This window comes from Phalacrocorax carbo, chromosome 1, assembly GCF_963921805.1.
Source record: "Phalacrocorax carbo chromosome 1, bPhaCar2.1, whole genome shotgun sequence".
NCBI classification, from domain to species: domain Eukaryota; kingdom Metazoa; phylum Chordata; class Aves; order Suliformes; family Phalacrocoracidae; genus Phalacrocorax; species Phalacrocorax carbo.
Window position 1 is genome coordinate 44001874 of NC_087513.1, and position 18295 is coordinate 44020168.

The 18295-nt window shown below is 37.5% G+C and overlaps 1 protein-coding gene across 4 annotated transcripts in view; it reads left to right on the plus strand.

Annotated features, from left to right (window-relative positions):
* SYT1 (synaptotagmin 1) overlaps positions 1–18295 on the plus strand; it is a 362867-nt gene that overhangs the window by 219168 nt on the left and 125404 nt on the right. For all 4 annotated transcript variants that reach the window (XM_064450060.1, XM_064450045.1, XM_064450067.1 and 1 more), the window contains one exon: positions 7557–7745. In XM_064450060.1, coding sequence (XP_064306130.1) covers positions 7574–7745 — 172 coding nt within the window. In that variant the 5' untranslated portion in view covers positions 7557–7573. The remainder of the gene's footprint in view (positions 1–7556; positions 7746–18295) is intronic.

Here is an 18295-nt window from a genome sequence, read left to right on the forward strand (position 1 = left end):
AACTGGGACACATAGGAAATCTCAATAGAAGGAAAATTCAAAGATAAAATAGTGAATTTAGAGCTATGACCTACAGATACCAAAACAAGAATATTAATAGTGTTTCTCTGTATTATTTTACAACTTCTGTTGTGTTGTTCCTTATGAATTTTACCATGTCATAGTTAATCTCTATGGCACTTTACTAGTTTATAGGCTTTATTAGAGCCATTGATTGGACATGAGCCAAATATATGAATATAAATTGATTTTATGCAATGTACACAACCAGGAATTTATTGATATAAAGGGCTTCATTATTTGTAGGATTATTCTAAAATGATTTTGGAACAGCAAGAATTCTCTGTGGACTGTGTTAGAATTTCACGCTTAAATGAACTTGAACACTAATTTTTATATGAATTCTTTTGTCTTACACCGCTGTATAAAGGAAGTCTGGAAGTAAATACCAGGGGAGTAGAAATGCAGATTACAGTTTCAGGAAACAAGATGCAAGCATGAAAGATGACAGAACGATCATGTGGGAGGAAATTACTGTAGTTTCTTTCCCTTATTCCTAGTCATAACTAGCTATTATCAAGGACCTCAGTCATTTTGAAGCGGAATTGCAGTAGTAGAGGAAGACAGAAGGGTTAAATTATACATATTCTGATGCTTTGACAGGTTTTGTAACCTCACTGCTGTTAAAAAAAGACAACAATGTCAACATCCAGAGAGACAGGGCTGTCTCTAGCCCCATTACATCTAAAAATCAAAAGAAATACACAACTAAGAAATATTGTATGCTTAGGGGAAAATAAGAGTTTCAGAACATGGTCAGGGAAACAGGCATTTATATAGAATCTGTGCAAGGGACTTACCACTCTTGACTTGCTGCAGTGCTCCTTGCTCTTAATTTTTATGTTTCTCTGTAAGCTGTTGTGACTCTTCTGGCTCCCATGTGCTCTTCGGCATTGCAGGAGTGCAAGTTTGAAGCAGAGTCAAAAAATTATGGCTTTTAGCTGGAAAGAAAATGATGTTGGCTTCACTGTTGTCATTTAAATTAATGGCAGTCTTATCAACAGCTTAAGGAGTGAGTCTGAAAATATAATTTTGCATAGCTTGGTACCCCAAAATATACAGTGATTACGTGTTCGTAGATTACATATCAAACTGAGGTTCTTTCTAAAGATGCGAGCCAAAGTTTCTCTTGCACAGACTCTGCAGCATAAGATATTTCAGAGCCCTGTATGTTGAACAGTTCTGCTGTATTTAATAATGGGTGACAAGGAAGCTGAAAGAGAAACATGTAGATTGTGCCATGTACTGAGGAATTTGTCTTTCTCCAACATTCACAGGGTCCATATCCCTCCCAAAACATTCAGATCGTTTACTGTCCACTGGGCAGGTAATTTTCTATGACATTATATGGTTAGCTTTGAAACATGCTTAGAGATGAAATTGTATGCTGTAATGATTTCAGTTAAATAAAATGTGGTTATCGTGACAGAGAACTGTGAACTATTCTATGCATGTTTGACATTTATTAGATATACAATGAATTTAAAAAGTGAAATAGGTTAAGCAGGGTACACAAAGATTTGGCTACTATTTAGATATAGTTCATATTCAGGTAATAGGCTTTCAGTGTGAATATTAGACTTGAAATTTTACAGTATTTCATTTTCTCATGACTTTTCAGATACTCATTGTTGCTTTGCCTGACTATTAGAGAAGAACCCGGCTGAAATTCGTATCTATGTACACAAAACTTCTGGATAGCTATGCTGCCAGAAGTGCTTGAAATAGGAAATAAATGGATGTCTCAGGAGAGAAGCAAAATATGTTTCAACATTAAAAAAAAATATTTTGGATTTGGCCATCAAGATAGTTTCTTTCAGCTCTTTTTCTAAAAATATTTGTTCTTATTTTAAGCAAATTCTGGAGACTCAGACTGACCTCTTGTCTAATAATGGGAAGATTTGTTGCCTAGTTCAGGACTGTGCTGTAGATAACTCAATCTAACTAGCCATTGGCACCCAAAACTAAGAGTTTTGACTAACTGTCAAAAAATATTTCTGCCAAGCTTTCCTCTCTGCTACCTTGGAGTTGCAGCTCTTCTGCCTGACTTGGTATGTGGCTCCTTTCCTACCCCCACACATGCTTAAACTTGGGCTCAGACATGCCATCCTCCCAGTATGTGGGGTCCTCATCCCTGCTGGCTCACCATCTCTTGATCCTCTTCCTATCTATCACACCAAGTTCCTCCGTCCTGCTCCAGGACCAGCGATACTCCTATGGCAGGACACACTGGCATAGTCATTTCTAAAACTGAACAATAAAGTAGCTGTGGGTTTTTGGGCAGAGATTTAGGTGCTTTATCTTGTTTGTTCATTCAAGCCAAGGAAACTATTGATGTGATATTAGTAGCAAGCATTGGAAAACAGTTTTAAAGAGCTGATGTCCAGCTGCGATCTAGAAGGTGTCAAATGACTTGATGTTTCACATATGGCAGCAAGAGAAATGTCTCTCCTCCACTAAAAGAGGCACAGGGGTGATTCTGTGGGGGTTTGCTCTGATGTTTCTTGTGCATCGGTAGCAGCACAGACAGGACACCTGAATTCCCCCACCAAGGTTCTTCATCAGAACTTTTTTCCCCATGAAATGTTGGGCGTTTCATGTACCTTCTCTAAAGCAGTACTAAATCCTGATTGCGTTGTAAGCCTTTGTGGTAGTGGTGAAAAGGCTGTTGTGATATGACATCTTTACTGTGACCTTCTTTTCTTCTGAAAATGTAGTTACAGATCCATTTTATAAAAACCAAGAAGGTCTCTTTTGTGAGCTTGTCTTTTAAAATAATTGTCCATTACTGCAGCTGGGAAGACAGTGTATTTCATTAATAGGAAGATGAATGAGTAAAAAAATATATTATTAACATCCCAGAATACTTAAATCTAAGAAGAGATCGTTTATTGTAGATAACTTTAGACATTCTGGTAATGTTCCCATCTTCTTAATGATGTATTAATTATATTAAAAACAGTCTAATGGAATAGGGTAAATTTTCACTGTGGTTTCAAACCATTCTCTGGTACCACTGCGTACTTACCCTGTACGTATCAGCACTGAAAACTCAGAGTTCCTTTCTCTTTCAGTGCACAGGAGCTGTAAACAAAAATGACAGAGGAGCAGAACTGATGTTAACATGTGATTTCTTTTTTTCTTTCTTGGATAAGTTCCAAGCTGGATGTAACTGCTGAGGTGAACACGTTTGGGATGCTGAAAATATAAGCTGTCAAGGAAATACCGTTTAACGCTATAGATCCCAATTTAGTACTTGGCATGCTTATTGAAGTACAGTGACCAGCTCTACTACAGTTACAGCATTAAACACTGAAAGAATGGGACAATGACTTCTGAAAACTTATACAATTACTCGTAGTAACACTGTATTTGTATGTTTTTAATAATTTCATTGATTTTAATTTTCAGTATGGCAGAAATATCTGAAAGGCAGCAAGGTAAAAGGATACTTTCCAGAAAATTTCTCATTGGGAGGGAATGATTGGTCAGCATGGAATGTCTGACCCATTCACTGTCTCACTCCACCCAGTTTGTATTCAGCAGATAAGAGGAGGAATGAGCAAAATTAAATTGTCTGAAAATCCACCATGCAAAAGCAATGTCACCAATTTTATTTCCATGGGATTAAGTATTCACTAAGTCCTTCAGCAGCTGCTATGGTATTCCTGCTGTAATTTAACCACACAGAAACCATACAGATTTTCTTTGTTGCCCTTTGGGCCTTTTTTTTCTTTTTTCTTTTTTCTTTTTTCTTTTTTTTTTTTTTTTGTAATTCTATCATAAATGTCCCCATGATTTGTCAGAAGGTGATACACTACTCTGAGTTTTGCTCTCATTCCATGTCCTGAAAATCCCCCTTTCATGTGAATCACTGTGAACGTCCCACATCTCTCCCATTAATTTTCTCACTATTCAGTTTATTTTTCAAAAACAATTTTAAACAAATAAAATTTTCCAATGGGATTAGTCCCCCCACACCTTACTTTGGATATGCCTGAATGTTTGCAGAGACAGGCTGTTGCCCCTGGAGCACGTTCTTTCAGCTTTCAGATTTCCAGAGGCTAGTCCGTGCTCCTTAATCAGCCACCTCTGAAGGCTTACTCCTCTTCTTTACTCCTCTCTTAATAGTAGTTGCTACTTTACTACTCTCTTAAGAGGTGCATTCCAATGCAACTCTCACCATCAGGATCCGCACCAGCACACTAAGGCAGCCAGCCAATACTTTGTACCTCCATCAGGAAATCTCTTGCTTCTTGTGAATCTCCAGAGTGCATTTGTGTATTATTCAGATGCTTCCTTTTCAGAAGAAGTCTGAGCTGATGTGAATTTTTATCAGAATTTTTCTTGCATAGGGAACAGTGAAGTTCTCAAAGGTTCAAATCATCGTCTCTGGATTTTCAGTCAACACTTGACTACCTCTGTATAGGAACAATAAGCATTATTTTGAATCATTCCACATACTTGTTATTTGGTTTTGCACCTGTCTTATAAGGGTTACATGGCAGTAGTATAGATGGGCAGTGAAATACCAAAGAATCAGCATGCTCAGGGAATTCAGTCTATGCTGTATTTTACAGAAGCATGTAAATACTTCTATTTATGACTACAAATGTACTCTTATCTATGACTGCATGTTGCACGTGCAGCATGTAATATTTCATACCTGGCACTATAATCTTTGTAGTGAACACTGAACTGGAAATCATAGTCAAATTCTATGACATTTCATTTTTTAACCTATAAGAAATTTTTGCTTGCAACTGCTATTTCATAAATGGCAGATAATGTGCTAGTTTTTTGTAGATCTTTACCTTCAGCAATGCACTGCAGCATTAAAGTAACCCCTTTTTTTTTTTATAAAAGGCCCATTTAAATCTAATTATCCAGTACTCTGCAGTCTGGAATAATACCACAGTGTTTATACCATTATTGTGAAAAGCTGCAGCATTACAATAACAGAAGCCATCAGATGTTATCTCTATAAGGGCCTGGGCATGTGCTCTTCAGGAAATTCTTTACTATAGAAAGCTTTTTCTGAGACAAGATTTTTTTTCAGCTCCTTCACACCTATTTAAAATATCAGGACAGTGCCATTGGCCCGTAAAGGTCAAAGGCTCTGTAGCAAGTCTCAAAGCATTTGTGCATGCCTCATTAGGCATAGTGACCTCTAACTGCACGAGGACTCTACCGAGAATTGTTCCTGGACATCAGAGGAAAACTCTGTTTTGTTATTTTTTCCTTCTTTTGAATAAATGAAAGTGTAACACTTCAAATTTGTTCTCCTAATATATTTTCAAAATACAGCTCCAAAACTGGAAGCAAATAAATTACATTTGCCTTAATTTTTAATTAGCTGAAGTCATCACTGCAAATTGTGTCTTCTTATTACAAAATAAAATAGTCAACTGCCAGGCCTGAAATAATTAAGCAATATATTATAATTAAGCAATTTAATTTTGATTTAATTATGATATATCATACAACGTTTCTTTTGATTTAACTGACATTCATTGACAAAATGCTATAATATAAAACAGCACTAATGTTTACAGCTGATGGCTCTGCATGTTTTGCTTCATAGTATTTGGCATTCATCAGAGCATATGGAAAAAGTCGTCCAGTCTGGAATAGCTGGCACGTTATTTCATACTACACAAATTATGCACTACATGTTTTTCTCGGTTGTTATTTTGGGAGGCAAGTGGGGAAATCTTCGCAGACACCGGACTTGAGCCAAAGTTCATGGATATTAACTGGAATCTTTCCATCGACTTCGGTCTGCTTTGGGCAGTGAACTGTTCCCGTGTTGTTACAGGCAAATAGATAAGACTGCATGCTTATGAAATATTTATGGAGCTGTACCATATACATGTTCTGTGTCAACATCAACATGATTTTATATTAGGCTAGAGACTGAGGGCAAAGGCAGAAGCGATGGGCAGGCAGGGAATACTGCTTCATTCAGTGCTGCAGCAATAAAATTGCTGCAAAATATCCACAAAATTGCTTCTTCAGAACCAGGCCAACCCCCTATTTAGTTAAAATCTTTTTCATCAGATGACAATGTTGGAGAATGGCTTCTATTCCAGACTACACTTGTGTGCAAACCCCTGTTTAATGATAAGAATGATGAGGATCATTTCAGAAGGTTCATTCTGCCTGCAGTCAGGTCTGTGCCTGCAGGTCTTCATGGCTGCGGGCTCATAGATGTAAAGTTGAAGGACAAAAAGCCAATCTTCATCTTGATTTAATGATTTGAGCACTCTCGGCAACGTCCATGAAAACAATCACGTAAGGCAGGAAAGCTCATGATTCATCGTATTGCATGCAGTCAGATGCTCTTATGCCCCTTTAATTTTGATGCGTTACCTTTTTTTCCTATGGTGATGTTTAAGTTTCTCAGCAAAAGGTCAAAGGCCAAATGTCTTTTGGGACTGAGAGTAATTGTATACTCAGAGCAATAATGAATGTTTGTTATCTCTCAAACCCTTTATCCCTCTGGTTTTCTGAAGAAAATGATTATTCAGATCAGTGATATTTAGGATGCAGTAGAAAATTAGAACAGTGTGTTCAGAACCAATATAAACATTTCAGCCAACCTTCTTGTGATAATGAAATTGCTTTGTGCATCTCATCTCGCCTTCACCCCAGTAGCTCAAAATTCTTTGCTTTGTGATGTGTGCTCAGGTAAAGGTTTTGCAAAATGCCCATTAAACAAAATGAAATTAAAAATATGCTGATGTGGGATTATGTTTGTGACAGCCTCTCAGATACTTCAATATGGCTGCATTTACGTACCCTACAGATATCGTAGCTTCATGAATACAGCAATGAGACATCTGAATAATTTAAGAGAATGTTGTCAGTAGCAAATGTCACACGAAATAACTGGAAGGAAAATTGCCTTGAAAAAGTGAAGATAAAAATGGATGCAAATCAATTTCTGTTTATTATACAAGTTGCTTAAACAGGAAACAATAGGTTATTGCTTTGATAGGAAATCTTGGAGTGGTTTTGTTATATCCTTATCACTACATTTATTTTATACAGAAACTTTGGCTATGATCCACACCTCTGTAACTCTCATAGAAAAATAGTTCTGTAAATAGACTGTGAAATTTGCACATAGGGAGCAGTTATTACCTGCTTATACTTTCAAAATTGAAGAGCAAAACGTAAATCTACATCAGAGTTTTACAGGAATTCTGAGGTTTCAAATTCAGCTGTTCAAAATACAACACCATTGGAGAAGAACTCTAAGCAATAAAATAATTCTGGCTGAAATTAACCCTGCAAAAGATGTTTCCCTCTTGTCTAATAAATATTTTATGAAGAACATGAAGCAATATGCTGATGCAGTTGTATTTACCCAGTAAGCATGAGCACCAAGTGATATTCTGCCTATTTAGTCTTTTATTGATGAGAGGTCCATTTCAATGATTTAAACATTATCTTTTCGTTTTTTGTTGTGTTTTTTTTTTTTATTCTGACAGCTTACCCAGGGGTTAAAATGGTGAGTGAAAGTCATCATGAGGCCCTGGCAGCACCGCCAGCTACCACAGTAGCAGCAGCCCCTCCAAGTAATGTCACCGAGCCAGCCAGTCCTGGAGGAGGGGGAGGAAAAGAAGATGCATTTTCTAAGATAAAAGAGAAGTTCATGAATGAACTGAACAAAATTCCACGTAAGTAAAACTTGATTGATTAAAAAGCTTCTGTTGGCAGATTAGATTTAACTTGACATTTTCTTCTCTGTCATTTATTTAGACAGCATACTAAATGTTTTCTAGTCAAAACTAGAAAAATTGGAAAATAAAGCTGGTTTAGTAAGCTCATCAAAATAATTGGAGTAGAAAAAAATAGGGTCGAACTCAAACGTAATTTGAGTCTATTCTTATTATGTCAGATTGTCTTGTTAATTTTTACTGATGAATTATTGCTGAATCATCTAAAATGGAATGGCAGAACTTCACAGTGGCCATGGGACCAATAAGCAAAATATTTCCTAACAGTAACACTTAGGGTTTCGTGTTTATGACAAATGTGTGTGGGCATATTACCTTAAAGCAAAATTTGGCCAGAACTCACAAATATTGAGAAAATAAGGAAACTGTGTGCCTTTGGGGATTAGAAAATTTAGAAAAAGTGGGAAAACTGCTTTTTAACAAGGAAATAGCTCTAATACATCAGTAATGTGTGAAGATAGCCATGCTTTTCCCACCCAGTAATTTCTTTATATCAACCATTGTACATTGTTCGCATGAGTTCCTGTACCTATGCAAAATACTTTAAAAGTGCCAATGTAAATTTCTGTGAAGTCAATAAGGTTAAAGTCAGTAGGGTTCTTTTGGTCTGTGCTAGAAAGTATTGATTCGAATTCGAGGCCACAATTTGTTCACATTCATTAAAAAAATATAAGCGTTAGCTTTTTGCTGTTATTTATGAGACTACTAGGGTTCTTGAACCTGTTTGGTATGTTTTAGTATGCATACAATGATATGAAATATACAACCAAGTCATTGTTAATGTGATTTCATACAATAAAGAAAAAATCTTCTTTGTTACTGACAAAAAAATTACCTAATGATACAAGCAGATTATTTTGTCACTTACAAGAAGGTGAAGGCTGTGTGTGTATGTGTGTTTTAACAGCAGGCATTAGAGAGATATCCAATCTTTAATAATTTTTACTTCAGAAGAATAAGGAAATGTAAAACATTTTCAGCGAAGTGTTTTAACATATGTAAGAGTTTTCATTTTTAGAAGGTTATCATTTGTGTAAAGAAATGTTGTGTGACTGATAAAGACAGATAACAAATTAGAATATTAATCGATTTTTTATCTCTGAAATGGATCTTGGCAATCTGGCAGATGCGGTTTTTGCAAAATTGATAGCAAACAGCCTTGCTCTGTCACTTGAAATTCTCACTTGCAAGAATAGAGGTGTTACAGTGGTAAGAAGTCCGTATGTCATTAGTTTGGTAATCTGCACAGTCCAGTGCAGACCATACTGAAATGAAATTGCCTGATGATATCATGGGAAAAACAAAACTACAAGAAGAAAAAAGAAGAGGAAAAAAGAAAAAACAACACACTGGAGGAGAAACAGACATCATCTGAAACATTTGTCTTTTAATTTTTATCACACCATGCTATGTAAATGAGGTAGATGACACTCTACGTAGCTATTGTTTTATTTCTAAACTTTGGTTTTAACATAGCAAAGCTGTGAATGGTTTCCAGTATGAGGAACTCTGTAATTGGTAGGTTTAGGAAAAGGCCTGTAGATAAGAGAGCTATCAGCCAACACCCCCAGGTCCTTTTCCTCCAGGCAGCTCTCCAGCCAGTCTTCCCCAAGCCTGTAGCGTTGCATGGGGTTGTTGTGACCCAAGTGCAGGACCTAGCACTTGGCCTTGTTGAACCCCATCCAATTGGCCTTGGCCCATTGATCCAGCCTGTCCAGGTCCCTCTGCACAGCCTTCCTACCCTCAAGCAGATCAGCACTCCTGCCCAACTTGGTGTCATCTGCAAACTTACTGAGGGTGCGCTCGGTCCCCTTGTCCAGATCATTGATAGAGATAAGGTACCTTATGCTGATAGTGAGACCAGAACATATTGCTCTTGTTTTAGAAATCTGGACTTTTTTCCAAGATCATGCAGTAATTTTGTGGTGGAGTGGAGAAATTAACCTGGGGTAGTCAGAAATCCCATGCCAACTGTCTGTTCTCCTTCCAGAGGGGGCAGATGTGATTGGTTCTTCCCAGCATCTCCATCAAATACTGGGACTGTTTAACATGACATTCTGCTGTGCATTTTTTTTTTTTTAATTTTGCCATTTCAAGAGGAAAGTTGAATGTTCATTGTAGTACAAAGGGGCAAAGGGCTTAGGTGTGGGGTTTTTTAAATATTTAAATATGAAAGAGCACCATTGATATGTCGGAGCATTTTATATCCCAAATAGCTTCAGTTTTCCGCATTTTCCCCAATAACAAATCCTACGTGAGTGGACTGTAATTGACAGGTCTATATGTGTTTCTCATTTATAAACTAATACAAACAGATCACCAAATAAGTTTAAGTAGGCTGTCTCCAAAATACTGGGGGCAGGAGTGGAGAGGAGATGTCATTTCCCTATTGGAAGATTATAGCATTTCTTTCCTATTTGTTCAGTTTATGTCAGTAGGGAGTTGTCAACAAGGTGTTGTTAGCCTATTAAAAAGCTGAGGATTTAATTGTTGTAGTAAAGTTGTCAGACCTTACCTCTTACAGCTGCTTGGAAATTTTTTGAGAATCTCTCTTAGAGCAGAATGTAAATTTATCCCAACCAAATAGGTTTTATAGTGCCTTTCTAGGAATTCCTTGCTGTGTGTGACAGAGAATAAAGATGGTGATTGGGCCCTGTTGGGACAGCACAGATATTTGGGTCGAAGGACACTTCCAAGACCTTGGACCAGGTTTTTCCTCTGGTAGATTCAAACTGAAGACCTGACCCTGAGTCTTACACATGGCAGAGGAATGCCGTAGTCAGCAAGTTGTCTAATCTTTGCAGATCAGTAACAAGCCTGTTGTCTAGTTCATGTTCGTTCTCATTTAAATCTTCCAAAGGTCTCGTGTTCATCCCCACATGACAGGGAAGGCTTTGAAAGCTTAGTAGTTACTGTGAGAGGATTTTTTTTTTCAGTGCGGTGTTGTCTATGTGCAAGAGAGAAATAATTAAATGTTTTAGTTGCATCTGCCTACGATGTCTGCAATGGAAAATAAGCCATCGTGATTTAATGGATGTACCCATATTGTGAAAAAACTCACCTGCAATCAACTTGGTTTGAGTGATAAAAAGGCTGAGCCATAGTAGGGGCTAATTTATACATAGTCTCCTCTTCCTGGTTTTCACAGAAATTATATAATATCAAGTCATGCTTATATAAAAAAAAACACATTCAAATAGTGGAATACATGATGACAAAAATAAAGGTACAGCAAACTACACCCAACAGAATAAATACTGTTCCTTCCGCGTGGCTTATAATAGAACAGTCATCTTTTTAAAATAACACATAGAAGTCGCAAGTTAAATAGTCCAGACATACTTAACTGAGAATATCAGGATTCCCATTAGGATTTCACTTTGCAAAACTACAAATAGGGTCTGTGCAATCTGAATTATACTTATGTTTCCTTCTGTAATATAGGCACCAGAAAAGTCTTATTTTGACGAAAATGGATCAATTTAATAGAATGAGGAAATAAGGGCCTATTTGTATTTGTCTGCATTTATTTCAAGAGTAGTGATGCAGTATGTAAACCCAGTTAAAATTTTGATAAATACAAGCAGAAACTCTATCTTTTTCATTGATTTGTATCTCTTTAAAGTAGAACATACTCCATGTTTTGTGGCAGGAGAGTGTAGGCTTGCAAAAGCGGACAAATCATTCAGAATGGCGGTGTCCTAACATATAGTTCACTCTGGATAAAGCAAGTGGGATCATTTTATTACAATGAGTCATGCAATTAAAGTGCAAGAATCCTGTAAGGTTACTGAGGCATAACTGTGAAGAATTTTTTTCTGCGTTATTTAAATCCCTGCATTTTGGTTGTGAGTGGCTGATTTGCATAATCACAGTACAGTTGTTTTTCCATAACTGCACTGTGTATAAAAGTCACTCCATCTTAATTGGTTCTTATACTTTCTATCCCAATTTATCTTTAATCTGCAGAATTTCTAAGCTGTTTACCAGAAGGAGAAAAAAGGTACCATCTCTGCTTTTATGCTTTGCATTTTAAACCTAGTAATTCCAACACCTGAAAAAGGGGGTAAAACAAAGCAGATAATGGCATTTACACTTCTGAAAACCAAATTGCACTAAAAGACTTTGTAAGATACATTGATTCTTTCCTTCCTCTGTCTCACTGTTCTTCCATCTGGGCCTTTGTCTACAGGCTAGGAAAGTATATGCCATACATTTACAGTAAGCGAGTTCTATCAAGGCTATAGGAACACAAGACAGAAACAGCTTTTGGGTGGAGGCTTTAAATATCAAATTCTGATACTTACGATACAAAAATAAAACTTAATGTCAATCAGCATTAGTTTATTTAATAAGCATCTTTGTGAAAGCAAAGTGATTTTGATGTGTTTCCTAAGAACACGTTTCTGTATGAACAGAAGACTTCATTCTGCCAATAAGGTAAATAAAACAGCAAAAATCCAATAAAATTCCAGCATACATCTGACTGAAGAATGATTGTCTGTTATTGCTTCTCATATAATCTTGAATAGCTGTAATACTGAATGCACTGAATCCAGGATACTATCGTTACCTCTTTAATAGGAAGTTATTGCATATCTCTAATGCTGTCTTACATTGTAATTGGATAAAAAGTTACATTTCCATACCAACCTTGTTCTGAAATGCTTGCAACTCCATTTGGCCTCAGTAGCTGGTGCTCAAAACCCCTAAATTTGATTCATCATATACAACTGGCCAGTAATCCCCGGAACCAGGAGCTCAAAACGTTGTGATGATTCAGGGTAAAACCCAATGTTCTATGCAGACTTGTTTCACGTTCTGTTTGCAGATATTCAGAGAAAAGTTTACTCACCTCTCCTTGGCCAAGTGAATAACTGTCAAAGCAAAATGGGGCTGGAGGCTATAGAAGAAACTGCGATAAAAAATGTAAAAGTAACCGTAAGACTGAGGTCTGGGTTAATTCTAAATAATAGCTTAGTAAGCTGAAGTACAGACTTGTAGATATATTTGGGTAAATTAGAAAATAAAATAAGCCTGGATTTATATGTTTAGCCATTTAAATTCAAGTTTCAGCCTTCAGCAGTCATCCTAGACAGACCTCATTATTTCTTTTGCCCTGCTGGTCTCTGCTTTTCTGCCCTTCTGCCTTTTTTGATTGACCAGCTGAGGTTGTATTGAGAGTTCTTATTACCTTCTGTAAATGGCAATAAAGTTCATTTCTTAATTTTTCTTTCTTATTTGGCATCAAGATTAGCAAGGAGGTATTATTAAATGTTGTCTATTATTAGAAACTTGAGTATTTTTTGCATGGGGTCTTTCTGAAACTTAATTTTTATGGAGCTCTCAGTGCCATCATTTGCAGAAACTAAATTCAGGCTGTTCATTTCACTGCTTCTCCTAATGGTTCCTGGAGTACAGGTGACACTGCCACAATGAAGAGAGGGCATGGTCTTTTCAAATTTCATAAAAAAGATGCAAAATGCTGATAATAGAAGGCTTTCAGATTTCAAAACTGGATTAATAGAGAGAGATTATACTGTAGATGAAATACAATAAAATCACAGTAAATTTCTCAGCAATAGCTATTATTTATATTTCCATGGCACACAACAGTGCTTGTCATTGCCCAGGATCTTCTTAGGTTAGCCAGAAAAAAATTGAGTCTTTGTTTCAAAGACCTTCCTATCTAAGTATATAAGTCAAGGAATAGCTGCCTGCCTGCAGAAAATGAGGGTTATGTATACATATGTGTGTGTGTGAATATATATATATATGTATGTACACTCATAATTTTGTCAATACAATAAGCAGCGATCTCCACTTAGGAGTAGTCTGACACTGGCAAACTCTATTTAGGTATCCTGGCAAAGAGGACTTGTGCAGAAAGATTTAGAGGAGAATAAAGAAATAAGTTTCTTGATGTTTAGGAAAGTCTGAAGAACAGTGCTAGAGAAAGCGGGAAGGCATAAATTCGAGTAATTTTGTTTCCCTTCCTATCATCAAATCATTGGCAGTTACTCATGCCAAGCAAATACATGCAGCTTTACAGTGGGAAAGAAACAGGGGAAATCAGAAATAAAGATTTATTTTGGAACACAGAACAAGTACAAGAAAGAGCTATTACAGTACAATAGTAAAGGGGAAGAAATCATTATTTCTAAATACTGCAATTTAAATGCAAATCTCAGATTAGTTTGTTTTCTCAGAGTTCAGTGATTGTATGAGAACTTGAGAATTTATTTTTTTTTTTTCATTAAATAAAAGTTTCTAGATCACCTGCTGGTGGGGAAAAGCTTGAAAATACTGCCCACACACCTCCAGAAGGCACAAAAATCATGAGACAAAGAAAACCAATTCTACTCTGTTATTTTATAAACTCATGAAAACACCTTCATTATTTTTAGAGGTCCAGCATATTTTGAATGCTTGAAATTAGGAGTCCTGGAAATAGAGCTATTAAATCCAAAGTACCTAAATAGATACTGAGGGGTGGAAAAATGGAAGGGAAAAACTCATGAAGCAGAACATGGATGAAAATCCTTGTCTGGAAGGAAGAGCACATGGTCTGCAATGCTCTTGAATTGCGCTCAGTTGATATTTTAATTACTGATTCTGTTATGAAGAACATTTTTACAGTCCATGAGTTATTTTCACATGCCTTCTGATAGGATCCTGTTAACATGTCCTGTACTTAAACTTTTGGATCTGTGTCAGCTGCCAGTTTGATCCTCATAGAGGGCTAAGCTAAGAACCTCAGGCTGTTACAGGTATGAGCTGCTCCAGCATATCCCAGAAGTGCTGCTGCAGACCACAGCTCGATCCAGCACCAGCAAGCACACGTGCTCACCAGGAGGTTACACATCCCCTCCAACCAAAGGAAGCGCAACCCATACATCTGACACTCTTAGGTCTGAGAGAGGACCCTATTCCTACTCTGGCCATTATCTTGGCTCCTTGGACAAGCTGAGGACGAAAGGAGAAATCAGAAGAGCAGAGTCCTCCAACTTGAGCCAGAGCACCAACTGCAGCACCCTCCATCCCAGCACAGGGGAAGCCTATCGCACACCAAACCCATGTGCTCTTCTACAGCACCTTGAGAATACACTGTCCTGCCTGAAAGGAAATACTGTCTCGTAGCCAGAAGCACACTGCGAACGTAACCTCAGTGTGAAAGAGAATTATCCATTATTGATTACATGTGTCTGAAACATCATTTCCAGAAACAGCAGTTGGTTTGAGTTGTATAATCTGAAAGAAGGGGAAGGAGAAGCAAGTTGTCCTGTAAAATACATGGTTCTGAGAACATTTCAGCAAAATTAAAAAATATATATATTTCAGATTAACCTCTACAGCCACGGGGATAAAATTTGTCTATAGCAGAAACAGGGCTGAGCACCTACCTTTGATTTGGTGACAGAGTTTTAACAAGGGGTGCCAGAGTACCCCCAGAGGGTCTCCCCAAGCACATCACTGTGATTATTATTTTACGTGTTACAACGACTCTGGTAGGTATTTTATTGCACTATAGATATGTTAAGTTGTGCCAGTGCCTTATAAATTGAGTAGAGAATTCAATTTACAAGCAGAAAACTGAACGTGGTTGCTGGCTTCCTTTCAGTACTGGGAATGTATCTTAAAATTTCGTTACTTGGTGTGAGGGAAAGTGCACAATTTTATGTTTACATGTGTAAAATAAACACAATCTCTGCTAGTCTTTTTCAAACTTACCTGCAGATGAAGTGTTTACAGAAATTACCCATTATCTGTTATAATTCAGTTTCTAATCTTGCTCTGAAAATACTCTATAAAGAGAGTTCATGGAATGATTGTTCTGAACTTAAAATTGAGAATACATTTAAAGATTGATTCTCAGCAGCATACTGCATAAAAGAAAAAAGCACTTGGGACTATGGTTAATAGATTTGCTTTTTAAAAGTATGCTCTAAATGGGCAAGGAAAACATAGGAATTACTGTTAAGATTGCTATTCCATCCTTACTTCAACTACTTGTGCCTAGGCACTGTGGCAAGCTAGAAGATATTCTCTTGCATTTTTATAAGAACCAAGAGTAGATAATGAAGCCTCTGTTATTCTGACGTAGTGTTGTATGTTGGCGCAGATGAAGAACAGAATGTCATTCTTTGTTATTTTTAACTATTCTGCTTAGAACTGGGTGAATTTGCTGCTGACAGTTATCCAAGCTAAAGCCTTCCCTGAGGGATTATAAATCCCTGTAGGTCCGTAGCATCCTTTCTTGCATTCCTTTTATCTTTTTAGTCTTGGCTTGTGTTTCAAGCGAGATATTGAACTGCTCTAGATCTGAAAGTCTCTACTTCTTCCACAACACACAGCCAGTTTGCAAGAGCTGTGGAGGTGGCCTCCAATCTTCAGAAGGATCTTGGTATAGGTAGACTTTGCTCTGACTCCACAGAAGGAAGCTGTGCTGCTGAACTTGAATGACTGCCTCATGAAGGCTGAGTTCCAGCTGGCAGCTGAGTGAGCCATCTGCCTACTCCTGTGCAGGTTTCTGAATCTGAATCTAATCTTAATTATCAACTTCAGCAAGAGCTCCCTAATTTGCTCATAGCCCCTATATCATCTGGGGGCATGTTTCAGTACTGTAGCTGGCACTGTTTCCCTATTGCAGCAGGAGCCACCAAAATGAAAGATGAGGTTTGTCCTTTCAGATGGGAAATGCATTTCAGCCCACATCTAAAAAGGAGCTCCGGAAATGTTCAGGGTTTCTACACTCAGCTTTTAGAAACCAGGCTCTGGGAGTCAAATTCACAAATGTGAGTTAAATGCCTTGGTTGTCTTCAGAACAACACAGAAAACAGGAGGCCCAGAAGGAAAAACTGGAGGGAGATGTGTCTGAAATGGTACTGGTCTCACAGACTGATGTCTAGGAAGACCCCTAGGTTAGGCCATTATAACAGGCAAGTTCACACCTGAAAACAGTTTCCCTGGACTTACAGACCTGATTTCTCTCTTTGAGAGTGATTGGTTCACTCTCTTCTGTCAACGAACAATCTGATGAAGAGCAAAGGAACTCACTGGATCAGAGACTGGGCTGAAGGACAGCATATGTATTTTGCTGTGAAATGCTGTTGGATAAAATAAGCAAATAACACTGGGTATTTAGGCCTCCTTACTCTTAAACAAACGTCCTGCACAAGGCTACAGAGTCTGACCTCATGAATCCTGCATTTCTTTCCTAGCTGTTCCTGCAGAAAAGGCAGATCCAGGTTAGTTTTTCAGTTTGATCCCCTGATTTCCTTTAGTCTCAGGAAGACCAGGAACTCAGGTATTTTAGGCTGCAGCCTGAACGATATTCCTCAGCCTTTGCTGCCCGCTCCCATGTTGTCAGTTTGAAGCAGCCACACAAGCCATTCGTTTGACACAGTGGAGTAGGGGTGGAAGTTCCTTGTAGAGGAGGGAAAAGGAGTATCCTAAAGCTGGTGAGATGCCAATAGCATTGAAAATCATTTCCACATGAGAAGCTTTCTCCCCCTAAAGCTGTGTTAGGACCATCCCCCATATGGCTGTACCCCAAAGGGGAGGAAACCTCCAGAACCAGGACAGGCATCAGACTTTTTTTTCCTGGAAACAGTTTGTAGAGAGGCAGTACATTCTTCACATAGTCAACAACGTTGATAAGAATTTTTATACCTTTCTTAAAGATATTTTTATGGTACTTCCTTACCAGAATTCATTGCATTTTCTATTTTCCTTCTGTATTATTTCATTTATGTATTTATTAACACTTTTCTCCAAGCCAGAACTCACATGAAAGAATTGGCACAAGCAATATACCAGCTAACCCAACATTCAGACTTGTTTCTTCTTTAGATTTCAAACCTCACTTCTCCTACAAAGCCAGCTATTTTATTATGTTTTCCAAGACCTCAGTACCCAATTTTCAGCAAATGTGCTCTAAGCTGGAATATAGCATTTCAGGTCTCAGCCTTGGAGTCAGTTATTTGTTTGTAATATGCTGTGGGTGTAGATTTACTTGCAGCATGGGCAAGGGAAGGAGGACAGAGGAAGATAAGGCAAGTTTACTATTCATAAATTTCAGTCTAGCGTAGCATTTTAGATTACAACTCAGCGATGGCAATCACTTTATAGGAAACTGTTCCAGAATGCCAATTTCTAAACTCTTTTGCCTCATGAAATATTTATTGTTAAGTTTTAAGTCCTAGGACAGTGAGGTGGTCAAGATGACAGAAAATAGTATGGGGGATGGAGAGGACCAGTGGACAAACAAGAAAGCTTGATGTTACATGAACTCAACATCAATGATGATTAAAAATAATGATGAAAAAATGTCAAGATTGACTTGACAATTCTGAAACAGCCATGCATTTATTTAACAGTGTTTATATGGTACAAAACCAGTTATGCACACTGCTTTTCTTGATAAAAGTAAGCAGGAAGAGACAAAATGGAAGAGGGAAACTATTTACAAAACTCTTTTCTATTCAGTT